This window comes from Garra rufa, chromosome 17 (genome assembly GCF_049309525.1).
Source record: "Garra rufa chromosome 17, GarRuf1.0, whole genome shotgun sequence".
Taxonomy (NCBI): Eukaryota; Metazoa; Chordata; class Actinopteri; order Cypriniformes; family Cyprinidae; genus Garra; species Garra rufa.
In genome coordinates, this window is record NC_133377.1 from 3562161 (window position 1) to 3579680 (window position 17520).

The window sequence follows — 17520 nt, forward strand, 5'->3', positions numbered from 1 at the left end:
CTCAGGGAACTGAGGTTACATACCTAACCTTGAGACGTTCCCTTTCGAAGGGAACTCTCACTGCGTCCTCTAGAGGGCGTTCCCCAAAGTGCCCTCTAGAGGACGCAGTGTCTCGTTCCCTATTCTCAGGGAACTGAGGTTACATACCTAACCTTGAGACGTTCCCTTTCGAAGGGAACTCTCACTGCGTCCTCTAGACTGCGTTCCCCAAAGCGCCCTCTAGAGGACGCAGTGTCTCGTTCCCTATTCTCAGGGAACTGAGGTTACATACGTAACCTTGAGACGATATTTTTTATGCCCAAACATACACTCCACACACTGACTAAAATTCAAAAAGTGAAAAAGCATAATAGGACCCCTTTAAAACAAAGCCAAAAAGAAATGCACAGTCTCCAATGCAGGTATGAACATATTTATTACACAGTAAAGAGTACAACAATACCAGAATCATACTGCAAAGATTCACAGACTGACAGACCATTTACTACAGCCCCCAAAAATGAGAGAATAAAATAAAGAAAACAGATTAAACAAGAAACCACAGTTCTGACATAGTAGACTCAAAAAAAACCCTAGAGTACACTGAAACGGTATGACGAGAGTCCACACCATCCCAGCCCACCTGTAACCTGTGGTTCATGTTTACGTTAAGTATTGCACAACGACTTTCATGAGTTTTTTTTTTCACAATAAAGATTTTCGAAGAATCCTTTGACTGCCCGTCCTGAACCCACCCGACCAATTCATTTCGCTTAATGTTTCCACTGTCCCTTTATTAAACTTTAATTCACTTTACAAACTGGAGAAAATAAAAAAAAAACTTAACACCTGGCAAAAAAGGCATGCGCAAATTCACCAGCCGTTACTTTTCGCTCACGTTTTGGTGCGAATCCCCCATAAACACGAACCTAAACGACATTGACGAGCGGCCAAGCGTGTCTCACAACAGAAGACAGAAATGGGGGGGAAAGGGGGTGCAGGAGAAGAGGAGGGCAATAGGAATATATCACATTTCTCATCTTTGACCATGTATTGAATTATAGTGTATATCAAATGGAGTCAACACTCTGAAATTTTTTTTTTTTTTTTTTTTTTTTTTACTTTGTTACTGAGTTGACTCAAAGCGATTTATACGCATGACAAACTTAAAATGAACATAACATTTTTTTTGTGTTTTTTTATTTTATGTATTCTATTCATTTTTATTTTCTCATGAGGTCTGCATTGTTACCAAGTAGTGATATGGTTTGCAGCTATATGAGCTTTTAACTTTGGATTTAAGTCCTGTTCTCATGTGCCCATTTGGTTTGACTAGACCAGTGTCCGCTCAGCGACTGGTGCTCCTAACGTGCTGTCAGAGGTAGAGTGAGACTTTTTGCCACCGAGGAAAAAAGGTTGTAGCAAAACAGACGTTCTAGATTGGGAAGGAGAAGGAGGAGTTACTTAACGCTTCGTCCGTGCTTGTTTTACTCAGGTCACCCTGATCGAACTACACTAACTATATTCAAAAATAGTACACTAGTGTTTCAAGACAGCTTAGCTGGCAGGTTCTCTGGAGATGCGGACAGGTGTTTTACACCTAGTTTTTGTTTTTGGATTATTTAACCGTAGCATGCTGGGAGTGCGTCCAGAACCACTCCTCCTAAGAGGTCAAATGCACAGCGTTTAGCACCATGGTTTGGGGGATGTGAGCCGTGCAGTTAAGTGCCTGTTTAGACCCCTCTTCCTCTAAGCCATTGACGAGGTTGTTTAGTTTTAGATTCTCACATGGCTTTTAATCTTGAGCTGAAACACACTTGAAGGTTTGGTTATGCGCCGTTCATGATTGGGCCGGCTGGCATTCTTATGACAAATCCGTTTCGTTACGGAAAGAAAAGCGACGACAGTGAAACGGTTGTGAAACCTCGCCCCAGCAGGATCTACAAATGGGATCCACCTTTTCAGTTATTGCTCAATCATCCACACGTGAAACCCTCTTTCCTGCTACATGGTTTTGAGTGGCTCCTCCCCCCCACGGGCTGGTCTTGGCTCTGGACAGGGGAGAGTTAAAGGTTTTCGAATGGAATCATTGCTCAATGTGGCTTCCCCTGATAAACACGTGGAGAAAACAAGAATGCATCGGAGTGAGTCTCTTTTGTCATGTTTAAATCTTGGATAAAATCAGGTTTTGGTCCTTCATGTCTGTCTTTGGCTGTCTTCCATGTTAATTCTTTTGTAATACTGTGTATCCTGGTGCTCTGCAGTGTTAAAGCTGTCTGTTTTTCACCTCTGCATTTGGAAAGTTAGTGTCTTTTTGTACATTTTTTTCTTTTTTGTAGAAAACAAAAACAACATATACCATAGCGTTCAGTATGCATATGCATGCACTGTCCATAACTATTCAAAGCAAAATGTTTAGAAAAAAATGTTAACAAAAGCAGATCGTGATACTTCTGTTTTCTTTTTTTCCGTTTTCTTTTTTCTTTTTTTTTTCATAGATTTTTCTCCGTTTTTTAACAAGAAAAGAAAGTCACAGATATGTAACGAAGCTCCCTATGGAAAAAAAAAACTGCCAAAAGAAGCATGCCGAGAAAAACCGTGACAGTGCAAATACATTTATGTACGTCCCATGTACAAAAACATTTATGTTAGCATTCCATGTAACATGCTAGTTCTCAGAAAAAACATCTGAATGAGACTGAAGTAGCAGCTCTGAGAGATAGCGTTTGTCTTTCGAGGACAATGGGAAAAGTGTTTTTTCTTCTTAGAGAACTACAAGGGGACTAGCACAAACACATACGAATAGAAAAGCAGCTTGCGAGAGAGAAGAGAGCGAGAGAGAAAAAAAGAGAAAATATGTTCTTCCTTTTTGCACCTAGAAAGACTAAAAAGTTGTGACCGTGGTTTAAACTATTAATGCGTCGTCACAATTGTCCAGCACATGTACAATAAATAACCATTGGAGACGGCACAGGACACAAGTGTTTAACACAATGAGATCTAGAAGGGCGAAAAGAAGCAGAACGAGGACGGATGGCGGGTTTTGGAGAGGGCTCTGGGCCAGTGATTTATGGGTAATTTCTCAGCCCTTTGTTTCCCAGCGGCTGTCACAGTGAGGTTCTGACAGTCCTGCTCTGGTGGGCCGATGACTTCACTTCCTGTTTTGGGAGCTGATGGAGTGCATTTGGGATCAGGGCTCAGAGCGCATCCTTCATTACGCCGTGTGGTACTCAACATCCAGCACGGGGCCTCCTCGCGCCCCTACATTCCTCGGTGAAACAGCTTTTTATTTCTCAGACCATTGACCTGGATATTATCTCGCAGAAGAGGGACGAACATCTGCGTTCCTTCACAATCTGCTGCACATCTGCAGAGTTCAGCGCTCCCCAGTCCGCCGTCGACTTCGCCGCAGCAGATGCCCTTCATGGCACGTTTTTTTTTTGTTTTCTCGACAACGTCGTGTTGACTTCTTTACAAGGAACGCTGTCTTTTTGTCTTGATAATGTCTTTGCTTACATCAGCTATGGAGTATTTCCTTGGTTTTTGTCATTTAAAGTGTCTTTTAATGAGGTCAAATAGTTTCATATCCCAGCTACTGGATAAAGAGCTTCGAGAACGGAGGAAAAAAAGGACAAAAAACGGAACGAAGGGGAGGTCAAATATTCTCGTCCATTTGTCTTCTTATTTACAAGAATGTAAGAGAGAGCCACAACAACAATAAACGACATTATCAACAGTAATCGATAATAGCTGTAGTAACAATGAGATTTCAAACAAAGAATATCTTTGCGTTCTCTATCATGGCAAGTCAATATGACCCGAAATGGACCTCCTGTGGGTGATCGCCCTAAGTACAGTCTTCTCTCTTTGTTAGTGCGCTAGATTTAGCATTTTGGAGCAAGTGAGGCAGGTGAGTCAGAAACGGGCCGCTCGGGCTCTAGCGCGGCGTGGTCTCTATGGTGGAGGGCGTGCCGGGCGTAGCCGAGCGAGGAGTGGCGGCGGACGGTGTGTCCGCGGGGCTGCCGGCTCCGCTGCTGGGGGTGGCCGAGGAGCTGACGGTGGCGGGGGTCTCGCCTTGCTGCTGAGCCTGGAGAGTCTGGCCACATACGTGGTGGTGCTTTTCCCAGTCCTTGTGCTGGCAGAAGGAGCCGCAGTAACGCGCCGTGTTGCAGCCGCTGCAGGTCTCACTCGCCTTGCGCCCGCAATTCCAGCAGCTCTGCACGGGAAAGAAGGGGAAGGAGGTTTAAGCTGTGATACATTCAAAAAAACGTGCATTTCTTTCCATGGGTATTATCCCAATTAGGAAATAATAGATGCATGGACCTTTGAGAAAAGCGAGCGAAAATCTCGGCTCATTAGCAGCAAACATTTCCCATTTGAGCTGAAGTCTAAATAGAGAATTCTGCTTTATTTTTCTTTGGATCTCCCTGCTTTGAAAACACGGAAATAATGAGCTAGCTGGGGAAAAACGCAGCCGTTTTACCCAGTTCCACATGGCGCTACGTGAGGACACATTTGTAACAGGTTAACTACAAAACGCTCAAAGATCACACAGAAACTCAGGTTACCACTGTGGCCTCTTTGTGTTTGTCTCCGGGCCAAATAAGAGCAATTATCACAAAGACTCGAATGCGTCCCAGAGACAAGAAGCCAGAGTTATAAACGGCTACCGACGCAATCCTCCGGGGGGACGTGCATAAACATGGCTCGTGCAATTAAACTCAGATGCGTGCCGCCTTTCTCTGCTAACTGATTAAACGAGCCGTACCCCCGCTGTGCGCAGACACTCGACGCTCCCTTCCCAATTTCCCTCATCCAAATCAGTACCACCTTAACTGTCCACATGTTTCATTTAGAGGAGGAAAAGCGGCGCTCTGCCTGAGGTGATAAATGCAATGTTATATTCCTCGGCTCTGCGTGACACCGGGCTGCATGAGGAATTATCTGGGACACACTTTCTCTTCCCCCTGTGCTTTTCATATGATCTTCATGTTTTCCTAAAGATTGAGGGGATCGAATGTAAGCCATGGAAATAAAACAGTCTAGGCATGTACACATTACATAAAATAGAAGAAAATCCCCAAGATAATGTGAAATATAATCAATTATGGAATATATTACCATCCCAATGAATCATTGTGCGGTATGTGAATGCTGCAGCTGTTCGCTAATATAATAACAATGTGCAGTAGGCGTACAAGCTGTTACCTCACTAGAGTCCTCCTGCTGGTTGATGACTGACAGCGCGTCCTCTGCCGCTTGTCTCTTGGCCTCGGCCACCGTGCGCTCCATCTTGGCTCGCTCGGTGCTGATCATCTCGTGGGCCTTGCGCTCGGCCTCTGACACGGCCTTCTGCAACTCGGACATGGCCTGCCTCTTCACCTCATTCACAGCCTCTTCTGAAAGAAAGAGTGCAGTGCTTTTATGTGTTCAGGACACAGAAACAGAAACTTTGCAAATGTTATTGTTACATCAAGTCAGTTTTAAGGGTCAGACCAGGTAGAAACAGTACATTAAGGTAACTTCTGCACATGAGCTTGATATCCCACAACAACAGCCAAAGATGTATGTATATATGCATTAAGGCTGGGTAAAAAAATATTGATTTTTCTATTTTATTTTTTTCTTATTTTTACCATACATTGATTCTTAAATCTCGAGAATCAATTAGTCAAACCTGTTTTCAGTCAATGAAAAGAGCATTGTAGCGTATCTCCCATCCAATAAATCGCAATAAGCTTTGTGCTTTGTTACTTTTGATATGAAACAGTCTCAAATTTCAAATTCTTTTTTTTTTTACAGTATTCAGACAAAAAATGCCATTTAGCATTCCTTCGCTGTAGCACCTCAGATCAAGAGCAGTGGCAGCGCGAAACTGATAATTTCCTCTGCTTTAAGAAATATATTAATATTAATAGAAACATAATTATGTAATTGTAACTTTTTTATTATAGGCACTTCACTAAGTTTAATTTAAGCATTTGTATACAAAACAGTTCATTGTAACCTTCAAAATTATAGTAATATAGTACCAACTTGACTCTCATGTATATTTTACAGCATTAGTTGAGTTTTTTTTACCTTGAGAAAATCTGGCATGTACTTTATCTGATATATATCCAAAATAATCATTAATGAATCGAATCAGAAATAAAATTGAATCACAAGCTTGTGAATTAGAATTGAATCGTGAAATTTGTGTCAAAACCCAGCCCTAATGTGGGTTTTATAACGTGTATGGTAGGCCTACAAAAAAAACAACCGAAAACCACATAAATGCACATATTTCAATAAAAGTGAAAGTGCATATGCCAAAAAACCTTTAAGAATCCCTTTTTCTCTATGTATGCACATAAACAATCACCTAACAATAGTATCTGGCATTTTAATTCATTCCAAGTAACTTAACAGCTAATTATTGTGCATGTTGAAAACTATTTTTATGTTGTTTAATTGATCCTATTGGCTTGTTTTGTTCAAAAGCAGCTGAGAGATTAATCTGGGGATTAATTAGAAACATCAATTTCTATTTGAATGGGCTCAGATGACTCTCTGTGTTTGCCGAGTACAAATAAACAAGAAAAAGTGCTTTTGTTTTGCCGCAAACCAAAGACTTAACTGTAATGCACAAGGCAGATTACAGGTAATCCTTGATATTTTTCTCCCTCTGAAGTATAAATGTATTTCCTTGAACTCGTACTTTATCAGTACTTTTACATTGTTATCCCATTAACCGTAAATACTTCTGGCTGGAAAACTCATCTCAAGAGCAGACTAGGTTTTTTTTTTTGTGTGTGTTTGTTTGTTTTCATTGTTCAAGGCTGCAGCCTGACTAATTGCATATGCAAATCGGCCAATTTATATTTAAATTATGCATTTCAATCGCGCCCCCAAAGGCCCATGCAGATCAGGATATGGCACTGTGCGGGAAAAAGGCTTGAATATTCATCACCTACTGTACACAATCTTTCTAAAAAAAAAAAAAAAGGACATTCAACCCCTTATTACACTGTGGCAACTTGTGAAGACAGCTTTAAGGCAGTTCTGACTCTTAAACACTTTTAGCTTGGGTTGTGCAACCATCACTAGAGGCGTACAATGGTTTTGAAAAAGACATGCTGTTCTTGAGAAGCTTTAATAGAGTAAACTGTCATGGTAGTCTCTTGTTCTGCAGAAATGGATGGTTGCGGTTGCACAGACCCTCCTCCTCAGTCTTAAATATGAAGAATTATAGAGCCAGGGACATTTTCATCAAAACTGGACCGAATTGTGAAACCATGGTGGTTTGGTGCACAGAGTCGTCTTCTTGATGGGCTGAGGTCACGGAAAATGCACCACATTCCCTGATATGTTTTACTGGATTTATATTTGACTATTCAGATGGATTTTCAATCTGTTATGATTTGTTTAGGGTGTCACTACCGCCGTTATAATGTGAAGGCATATGAACGAGCAGTCTTAGACTGTCTTTTGTAACGTCACTTTCATGGAAAGGTTTGTTTGCTTTTATAAAGCCTTTGGTAAGACCACACAGCGAAGACAAACTGCTTTAGCAGATGCGTCTGTCGCGTATTAGCGTGCTGAGGCCAAGGTAAACAATCTGCTATTACAGAATCCATCACTTGTCATATTTCACACAGATCAACTGCTCTTTAAACAAAGCCTTTTAATATCTTTATCCGTCTTTTAACCAGCTCCTCTGCTGTGATAAAACAGAGTGCCGAGGAGAGCTGAGAGCCTGTTGCACAGCTAATGGCAGGAGTGCTGAAGTGCTGTAAAGGCTGGGAGCACTTATGTGTCCTGTTCAGCCAGAGCAATAAAAGAGCTTTATGATCTGACATCACTGTTGGAATGTGTAGAGGTGCTTCCAGTGAAGCCAATCACTATGGAAGCAGATTAGTCTCATTAATAATTCATGCAAAAGACACGATGCACACATGCGTGTCCCAATTCACGTGCAAAAAAAAAAAAAAAAAATAAATTCATAAAATACGTTTCACAAATTGCAAAACACAATTCACAGATTTACAACTGTGTACAACAATTTTGAATGTTTAAAAATCACGAGTGTATCCCGGACTGTGAATGTACGAATAGCCTTTTTTGCGTGTGTATTTTTTAGACTTGCGTGTGTGTTTTTGAGACTTTCCTGGCAGCGAACTCCTCCCACGCGGGTCACTCGTACACTTTAGCCAATCAGATTTGAGCCTGTCGATCGACCAATCATAACCCGCTGTGGGCGTGCCTACCTTACGTTACGTCATCAGCGCGAGTCCATAGTTCCAGAATCCAGATACGATTCAGCTGTTGATCGTCCCATTTAAGGTAACTAGCCTAGTAAAGGTGTATTGTTTTATTTTGCATGCTTAAGAACTAAAGGTAAAGTCGGTCGTTTAGACACACTCGTTAACGTGACCAGTGTAAGCCAGCGGCTGCTATGAAAACAGATAGTGTTGCCAAAGATGCTGTCTTGTGTTAGCCACAATGTCCTGTATATTGGCCAAAATGAAGAAAGAATTCTGTTCATTGCCATGTTTTTGTTTAACAACGCTGGGTGGCCTCTGCCCAGTCTAGCTCCCACTTAGCACGGACCCTGCCTTTATTATTATAGCTTTATGTAATGATGAATAGACCTCACGAGAACTCAGTGCATGAATAACGGTGTGTTTGTACTAACCATTTGTGCAACTGGATGCAGTGTTTAATTAAAACACACTAATCATTTTCCTTGCATCTTTCAGGATTTAACACTTTGGAACAACATCTGGATGACAGATACAGACCTCTTCATTCACATTAATCTTTATCTCTTTTATGTACTTTACCTTTATGCATTATTTTTTTTGAATGTAATCAACATTCATTTACTTTATTTAAATATTATATTATTGTGATTAAACATGTTTAATTTTATGTTGAACAGTGATGTAAAAATCTTTGAGATTACAATACACAAGATGATGTTAGGTTATTGTATTTGCTTCAGTATTACCAGTTGTGGAATTTGCTGGTCAGTCAAACAGACTGATCATATAAAGGAATGCACCAAAGATTATTCAGTATACTTCATTCAAGTTCCGACTTGTTTTGAATGTTTTAATTCTAACATAAAACCAGAACATTTACCAATGCATAACAAAGCTTTATGCCTTAACAAATACAAAGTCATAGGGTACCATTGTAAAAGAAATGTAGTTATAATGCATGACTTAAATCAGTTGAAACTGTCAAAATGGATGGGTTGCAGCATGACTGTTTTGAAAGAGTTACAGTTCCAAATGAATCTTCTAGATTCACATCACCTCATAATTTGTGGCAGAGGTTGAATTAGGAGCAGCTACTTGTACATCATAAGCATCAAAATTCTGAAATAAATAATATCTGCAGGCTGCAGCGTAAACCAACTTAAATGAAATGTACATGGTTTACAATGTGTGTATGTTATTACATCGTCATCAGCTGAATGCGTGACAACGTAGGATTTGAGACACAAGACAAGTTTTGCTCTGACAGCTCTTTCCTGTTTTCAATAAAAAACTAAACCACAAGAGACTGCTTGAAAAATATCCAAATAGATCATTTTCATTTTCTATTTATTTACATGTCCCATCTGTAAAAACCTTATTTTATGCTTTACATTGAGTTTATAATTTTATATAATCTTTTATATAATCTTTATGCGGTATGGTATCCACGTGAATGATTCTTTATTAAATAAACATAACAATCGATAAATATTAAAACATAATACACTCTGAGCAGCTGCTGGCTTACACTGGTCACGTTAACGAGTGTGTCTAAATGACCGATTTTTAAGTAAGCATGCAGTATAAAACAAAATGAGACGATCAACAGCTGAATCGAATCTGGATTCTGGAACTATGGACTCGCGCTGATGACGTAACGTAAGGTAGGCACGCCCACAGCGGGTTATGATTGGTCGATCGACAGGCTCAAATCTGATTGGCTAAAGTGTACGAGTGACCCGCGTGGGAGGAGTTCGCTGCCAGGAAAGTCTCAAAAACACACACGCAAGTCTAAAAAATACACACGCAAAAAAGGCTATTCGTACATTCACAGTCCGGGATACACTCGTGATTTTTAAACATTCAAAATTGTTGTACACAGTTGTAAATCTGTGAATTGTGTTTTGCAATTTGTGAAACGTATTTTATGAATTTATATTCTTATTTTTTGCACGGGAATTGGTTTTTGTGAATATATATATATTTTTCGTGCACGTGAATTGGGACACGCATGTGTGCATCGTGTCTTTTGCGTGAATTATTAATGAGACTAATCTGCTTCCATAAATCACTGAACTGCCCAACACACGACTCCGGGAACATTACCGGAGTCAAACAAAATGCCACAAAAACAGACATTTCAGCTTCTGAAGATTTTTCATAATGTTGGCTTTAAAAAATGTTTTTAAAAAATGCATGATGACTAAACCTTCCAAGTGTCAAAATCTTTATATTTCAACAAAACATTTTCTTTCTATTTCTATTGTCATTTAACACAAATATGCATTAAAGGAAAGCATTACAGGAATTACATTTGTGAAATACGATACTAATATTTGTTCTGCATTTTGTGAATTTCTTTTTTTGCCTGGTGTTACAACATTATATGTGCATCATTTCTTCTGCACTTGATTTTAATTTTTCCCCAATTTTTCACAAGAACAGTTGTGATCCCAGGAAAACAACTGTTATTTCGAGATCACACCAGAGTTTGGTGTGACAACGACCAGGTTCCCACCTGACTCTGCAGTTCTGCATGCAAATAACTAACTGACTGACTGATTGAATTTCAGAGAGCTTTTAAATCACAGACAGGCTTTGAAAGAGCTCTGTCTGAATAATTTAGCTTTGATTTTCCACCTGTGCTCATGAGCATGTGTGCATGTTTTAAAAAAATGCAAAAGACGGCATGCTAACCGGCTTTTTTCCAGATTTCTTCAGGTACGTATCCAGACACTGGCCTGTGAAGGAGCTCCCTATGGACGTCTGGAAGAGAGAGAAAAAAAGGACACTTTATTTACAATAAACTCAATACTTGGTACTAACAGTCAAAATACAATTGATTTTCAATCCATTCTTTTTAAGATCAGACAAATCAAGTTTATTCACAAATACACTACCAGTCAAAATTTTTGGACGGCCTCTTTTGCTCACCAAGCCTGCATTTATTTGAGCCAGACATACAGCAAAAACAGTACAATTTAGAAATATGTGATCCTGGACCACAAAACCAGTCATAAGGTTAAATTTTACAAAACTGAGATATATACATCATATAAAAGCTCAATAAATAAGCTTTCTAATGATGTATAGTTTGTTAGGATAGGACAATATTTGGCCGAGATACATCTATTTGAAAATCTGGAATCTAATGGTGCAAAAAAATCAAAATACTGAGAAAATCACCTTTAAAGTTGTCCAAATTAGGTTCTTAACAATGCATATTACTAATCAAAAATTACATTTTGATAGGTTTACAGTAGGAATTTTACAAAAAATCTTGATGTAACATGATCTTTACTTAACTTCCTAATGATTTTTGACATAAAAGAAAAATCAATAACTTTGACCAATGCAATGTATTTATGGCTATTGCTACAAATATACCCCAGCGACTTAAGACTGGTTTTGTGGTCCAGGGTCACATATTTTTACTATTTAAAAAAGCTGTTTTCTATTTAAATATATTTTAAAATGTAATTTATTCCCGTGATTTCAAAACTGAATTTTTAGCATCTTTACTGATCCTTCAGAAATCATTCCAATATTCTGATTTTCGGCTCGAAAAACATTAATTTTATTATTATGTTGAAAACAGCTGAGTAGAACTTTTTATGATTTCTGAAGGATTGTTGAGCAGAAGAGACTTCTTTAAAAAACATTAAAAAAAATCTTGGTCCAAAAACTTTTGACTGGTAGTGTAGATGCACAAAACAGACCATTAAGCTTTTTCAGGTGATGCAGACCCTTTCTTGTGCTGAATATGTGTTACCTAAAGCATTACTTTCTTGACTGGCCGGGCTTTGCTGTCTTGACTGACTGCTGCTTGAGCTGCTGGTCTTTTTAAGATCTTCAGCATCACTGTAGCGACGAATCCAGTAGTTGAGTTCCTCCCGGTCGGCCTCCTGGCACCTCCGCAATACCGTCAATGAGCGACGTGTCTTCTCCACCATATCCATAATGCAGTTCAGGAGCTGCAGGGGAAACGGAGGCAGAGTGTTACCAACACAACATTTGCTCTTAATAGAAATGACAAATTTAGATATAAAAACAGGATGTTAAAAGGCTTGCACTGATTGATGACTCGCACCTCTATATGTTTACAGTCACTAAAGCGCTAATGCTAAACCCTGACAAAAAGTTAACGCTCTGAGGTTGCTCCTTTACAGCTCAGACTTTACATCTTAAATAACATTCTAAAACTGTACACAAGTTAAAGTTGAGGTCAAAAGTTTACATACACTTGATTCTTAACACTGTGTTGTTACCTGAATGATTCACAGCTGTGTTTTTTATTTAGTGATAGGTGTTCATGAGTCCCTTGTTAGTCCTATGCGGTTAAACTGTCCGCCGTTCTTTAGAAAAATCTTTCCGCTCCTACAAATTCTTTGGTTTTAAGCATTTAAACCTTCTGAAAAAACAGTGGGCAGTTTAAGTTATCAACATTTGCAGATTCATCAAGGTGTATGTAAACTTTTGACCTCAACTGTAGATATTTTGGAAAAGTTTGAAAGAAATGTTTGCATTCATGTTAAAATCTTTAATTGTGGTATCCTGCAAAAGAATCTGATAAACAAGAGACTTACAGATATCGTAATAAAATCTTGTTGTCTAGAAGACTGCACAAAAACAAAACAAAAAAACATGCAAACACAGAAACAGCAAACACACTTCTTGTGTCATATTCTCTCTCTCTCTCTCACACACATACATTTTGGATAGTAATAAAAAATGTTATTACTTTTCTTACATGGTCAAGGTGCTTCCACTCTTCTGCCCATTCTCTGTCTGTGAGTCTGTGATCTATGACTTCCTCCTGGCGTGTGCTGCCGTGCATCCCTGACACAGAACGAGAGAAAGAGAGAGAGCGAGTGTTAAACGTGTTACTATTTGGGCCTCGGTTTTCCATTTCTCTTGCTTGCCCTCAGCGGCATGTCGTGCCCGTCTGTTTCACAGCCATAGCTCACCCGCTTCCTGACATCCTCCATCGCTCACACACTCTTCATTCCTCACATGCTCTCATCCCTCACTCCGTTCTCCCGTGCAGCCTGCGGGCACTCTCTCTTTCGCTTTCTCCACGCCGTACCAGAGCTGCCAGGTTTATGCATATCTTGTGCATATATCACTGGCTAACGTGCTTGAGTATTTTTAGCACATTTAAACCGGATATGGAGAGTTGGTTTTATGTAAACCTCAAATAATTTTTAAAGGAGTTTATGTTCCTGATCCAACAAAGCCTCGTCTGGTTTAACTTCTAAGAGTATGAGTGGCATGCAATGGACTTTTGAGGACCTTCATTTATCTTCAGAACACAAATTAAGATATTTTTTAAGAAATGCTAGAGCTTTCTGACCCTGCATAGACAGCAACGCAACTGACAAGGTTCAAGGCACTGAAAGGTAGTAAGGATTGTCAAAATAGTCCATGTGACCATAGTCCATCAGTGGTTCAACTTTAAGTTTATGAAGCTACAAGAATATATTTTGTACAAAAAGAAAAGAAAAATAACTTTTTTCAACATTTTCCACAACCTCGGATCTCAGATTTGATCAAAAATATCTTTTCTCAGAATTTTCAATTTGGGGTGAACTAACCTTGTAAAATTTTTGAACAGTAAGATTTTTTGATGATTTTAAAGGAGTGTCTTCTGCTCACCCAGCCTGTATTTATTTATTTGATCCAAATTACAGAAAAAAACAGTACAATTTTAAAATATTTTTACTATTTAAAATAACTGTTTTCTATTTGAATATATTTTAAAATGTAATTTATTCATATGATTTCAAAGCTGAATTTTAACATAATTACTCCAGTCACATGATGCTTTAGAAATCATTCTAATATCCTGATTTGCTGCTCCAAAAAAAAAAAAAAAAAAAACATTTATTATGATTTTGTTGAAAACAGCTGAGTAGATTTTTTTCAGGTTTCTTTGATGAATAGAAAGTTCAGAAGAACAGCATTTATCGGAAATTCAAATCTTTTGTAATATTATAAATGTATTTATTTTAATATTGATAATAATAATGAAAATATACACCAAAAAAAATTCTCAAGCAACAAATCAGCATATTAGAATGATTTCTAAATCATGGATTCTGGATCATGTGATACTGAAGACTGGAGTAATGATGCTGAAAATTTAGCTTTGATCACAGGAATAAATTACATTTTAAAATATATTTAAACAGAAAACAGTTATTTTAAATAATAAAAATATTTCACAATATTGCTGTATTTTAGATCAAATAAAAGTAAACTTGGTGAGCAGAAGACAATTCTTAAAACATAAAAACATTAAAATCTTTTGACTGGTAGTGTATGTATATATATATTATATTTAATTTGTTTTTGTTATTATCACAACTTTTAATTATTATTAATTTAATTTACATTTATTTACTACTTACCATTATTAATTTACTTAAGTAAAAAATAAACTTTTACCACGACTTTCTCTATTTCTGGGCTCTATTAAAGTCTATGAACTGAATTTGAGCCTTGTTTTATTTGAAACTTGTTTTTACCCTTAAAATTTATTAGGGTTTTGCATCAAATGGAATATGTTATTTCCAAAGTTTGAGGATTGCAGGCAATGGTGACCGCAGCCGTGGAGAAGGCGGCTTATATTGCACGTCTCAGACTCTAACAGTATTTCATAGCACAGTAACGCTTATATTAATGACTGTCCCCAGATGCTGCTGTAATCTGCTCTCTCTTACCCAGAGGCCGAGGGCGGTCGCGGAGCTCGCGGTGGTTGGGGTGGCGGTAGGAATCTCTGTAGTGGTGTGCGATGGCCATGTCGTCCAGGCGGTAATGCTGTGGAGGGGGCGGGGTGGGATGTGGCAGGCCGTTGGGCTGGTAGGAGAGCCCGTTGGAGGGACTGAAGCGCTGGCCAGGACTGATAGTGCAGGGCCTCTTGTTGGGATGTTCGGGATGGAGCGGCTCACGCTCAAAGCCGTTCTCTTTGGTTCTGAAATGAGACAGAAGAATCCAGAGTGAGGAACAAGGAAAGAGCAGAGCACTATTGTTACAATGATGTAAGATAGATAGATAGATAGATAGATAGATAGACTGACACAGCATTGTTTTGTTTATGAATGAACATGCTTTTTTTTAAACGAATCTAGTGAGTCAATGATTCAATTTCCCATTCATAAAGACAGTCTCTTGCTTTATTCTTGAAAGAATCAGCCGTTCGAATGAATCAAATTAATGATATGATTCAGTAATTAATCTAGTGAGTCAATGATTCAATTTCCCATTCATAAAGACAGTCACTTGCTTATTCCTTAGCCATTCGAACGAATCAAATTAATGAAAGATTCAGTAATTAAATCAGTGACTTGCCGCCACCTACTGGCAGATTTAGTTTCATTTAAGTATCTTTTCAGTTGTTTAAATCTTTTAATATTTCTGTATTCAAAATTGTATATTTAAAACATTAATCTCAATATAAATTTATGAATTTGATCGCACTCATGCCACCTCTGAGCCTCATTGAACATGAAAATACACCTACAAGCCACTTGTGTTCTTCTGTGCCACCTCTGTAGTACAAATGAATTTTAATACTGATTTCATTTTTGATTTTATTCGACTTGTTCTTATTCTGTTGTTTCAATTATACATTTTAGAAAGCTTAAACATTTTTTTTTTCAGAAATTTGACATAAAAGACATACTTTTAATAAAGTTGACAAAAACGCCATTACATAGGTAAAAACAAAATTCCCTTGTAAATCACTTTAAGTATCTATCTATCTAAACTTGTCAGGGAGAGTGTAGACTCACTAGAGTCTTTCATTTTTGTGTTTTACCACTTCAACGAGACAGACACTGTCTGACATTGAGATGTCTTCTGAGGACAGCGTGTTCATTGATGTAATGTACTTTCCTCCGCTGTGGGTCGAGGGAGAATGTGAAACTGCTCCTGAGGCAGTAAGAGTCTGTCATCTAATGTGCTAAGTAGAAAAGCAGCTTCTATGCCTCCGTCGAGCACTTTGTTGTCAGTAAAAGGAGGTCTTGACAGAGCACACGAGGACCGTAAGAGATGTGCACTTACAGGACTCACTCAGCGCACCTAAACCCTAGGGCTTTCACATTGCTCTGCCCTTCACTTTCATGTGTCACGGGTCCAGGTGTTCGCAGATGCTGGTACTCGTGTTGAGTCGCTGAGTGTGTGCGTTGCGAGGCGCTCGTCCCTCGGTTACCTCTGAAAGAGACTGAACTTCCTAATGAGCTGCTTTTATGAGCTGCTAATGCGCATCCATCACCGTCCATATGCTCCTCAAAGCCACCTCTCTCCTCCACCCACACCTCCAAAACACAGCTGTCTTTATTTTACCCCAGTCTCATACATTTTAATACCAATTCTAATTCTATCCATTCTTCATGAACTTGTGTCTCTGATTCAGGTACGGTATGTGATTTTCATGAGCTTATCTTTTGTCCATAAAACATTCCATTTACTTTGCAATTTATTAATTTTATTACACAGGTTGAGAAATCAGAATATTACTTACATTTATTTAAACTTGTGTAGCATTTGCTAAACAAACAAACAAACATAAAAATATTATACAAAAAACATATATATATATATATATATATATATATATATATATATATATATAAATAATTAAATAAATATACACTACCAGTCAAAAGTTTTTGAACAGTAAGATTTTTAATTCTCTTCTGCTTACCATGCCTGCATTTATTTGACTCAAAATACAGCAAAAGCAGTAATATTGTGAAATATTTTTACTATTTAAAATACCTGCTTTTTATTTGAACATATTTTAAAGTGTAATTTATTCCTGTGATCAAAGTTAAAATTTCAGCATCATTACTCCAGTCTTCAGTGTCACATGATCCTTCAGAAATCATTATAATAATTATTATTATCAATATTTAAAATGAGTTGAGTAATTTTTTTCAGGATTTTTTGATAAATAAAGAGTATTTATCTGAAATAAAAAGCTTTTGTAACATTATACACCATGCCATTCAAAAGCTTGGAGTCAGTATAATTATTATTATTATTTATTATTATTATTATTTTAAGAAATTCTAGAAATTAATACTTTTATATAGCAAGGATGCTTTAAATTTCAGATAAATGCTGTACTTCTGAACTTTTTATTCATCAAAGAAACCTGGTCTGTTTATGAATCCTGAAAAAAAGTATATTTCCACAAAATATTAAGCAACATTTTTTTAAATTGAAATAATATTTCACAGAATTACTGTTTTACTGTATTGTTGATCAAACAAATGCAGCCTTGGTGAAC

General features: G+C 37.9%; 1 protein-coding gene across 4 annotated transcripts in view; it reads right to left on the bottom strand.

The window, feature by feature from the left end:
• Positions 1-391: 391 nt before the first annotated feature.
• Positions 392-17520, bottom strand: part of runx1t1 (RUNX1 partner transcriptional co-repressor 1) — a 77347-nt gene continuing 60218 nt past the window's right edge. For 2 of the 4 annotated variants that reach the window (XM_073821791.1, XM_073821794.1), the window contains exons 6-11: positions 14948-15198; positions 12967-13064; positions 11998-12199; positions 10923-10991; positions 5188-5378; positions 392-4195 (exon numbers count right to left, since the gene is read on the bottom strand). In XM_073821791.1, coding sequence (XP_073677892.1) covers positions 3917-4195; positions 5188-5378; positions 10923-10991; positions 11998-12199; positions 12967-13064; positions 14948-15198 — 1090 coding nt within the window. In that variant the 3' untranslated portion in view covers positions 392-3916. The remainder of the gene's footprint in view (positions 4196-5187; positions 5379-10922; positions 10992-11997; positions 12200-12966; positions 13065-14947; positions 15199-17520) is intronic. The other 2 variants (XM_073821793.1, XM_073821792.1) reach the window with 2 other exon arrangements.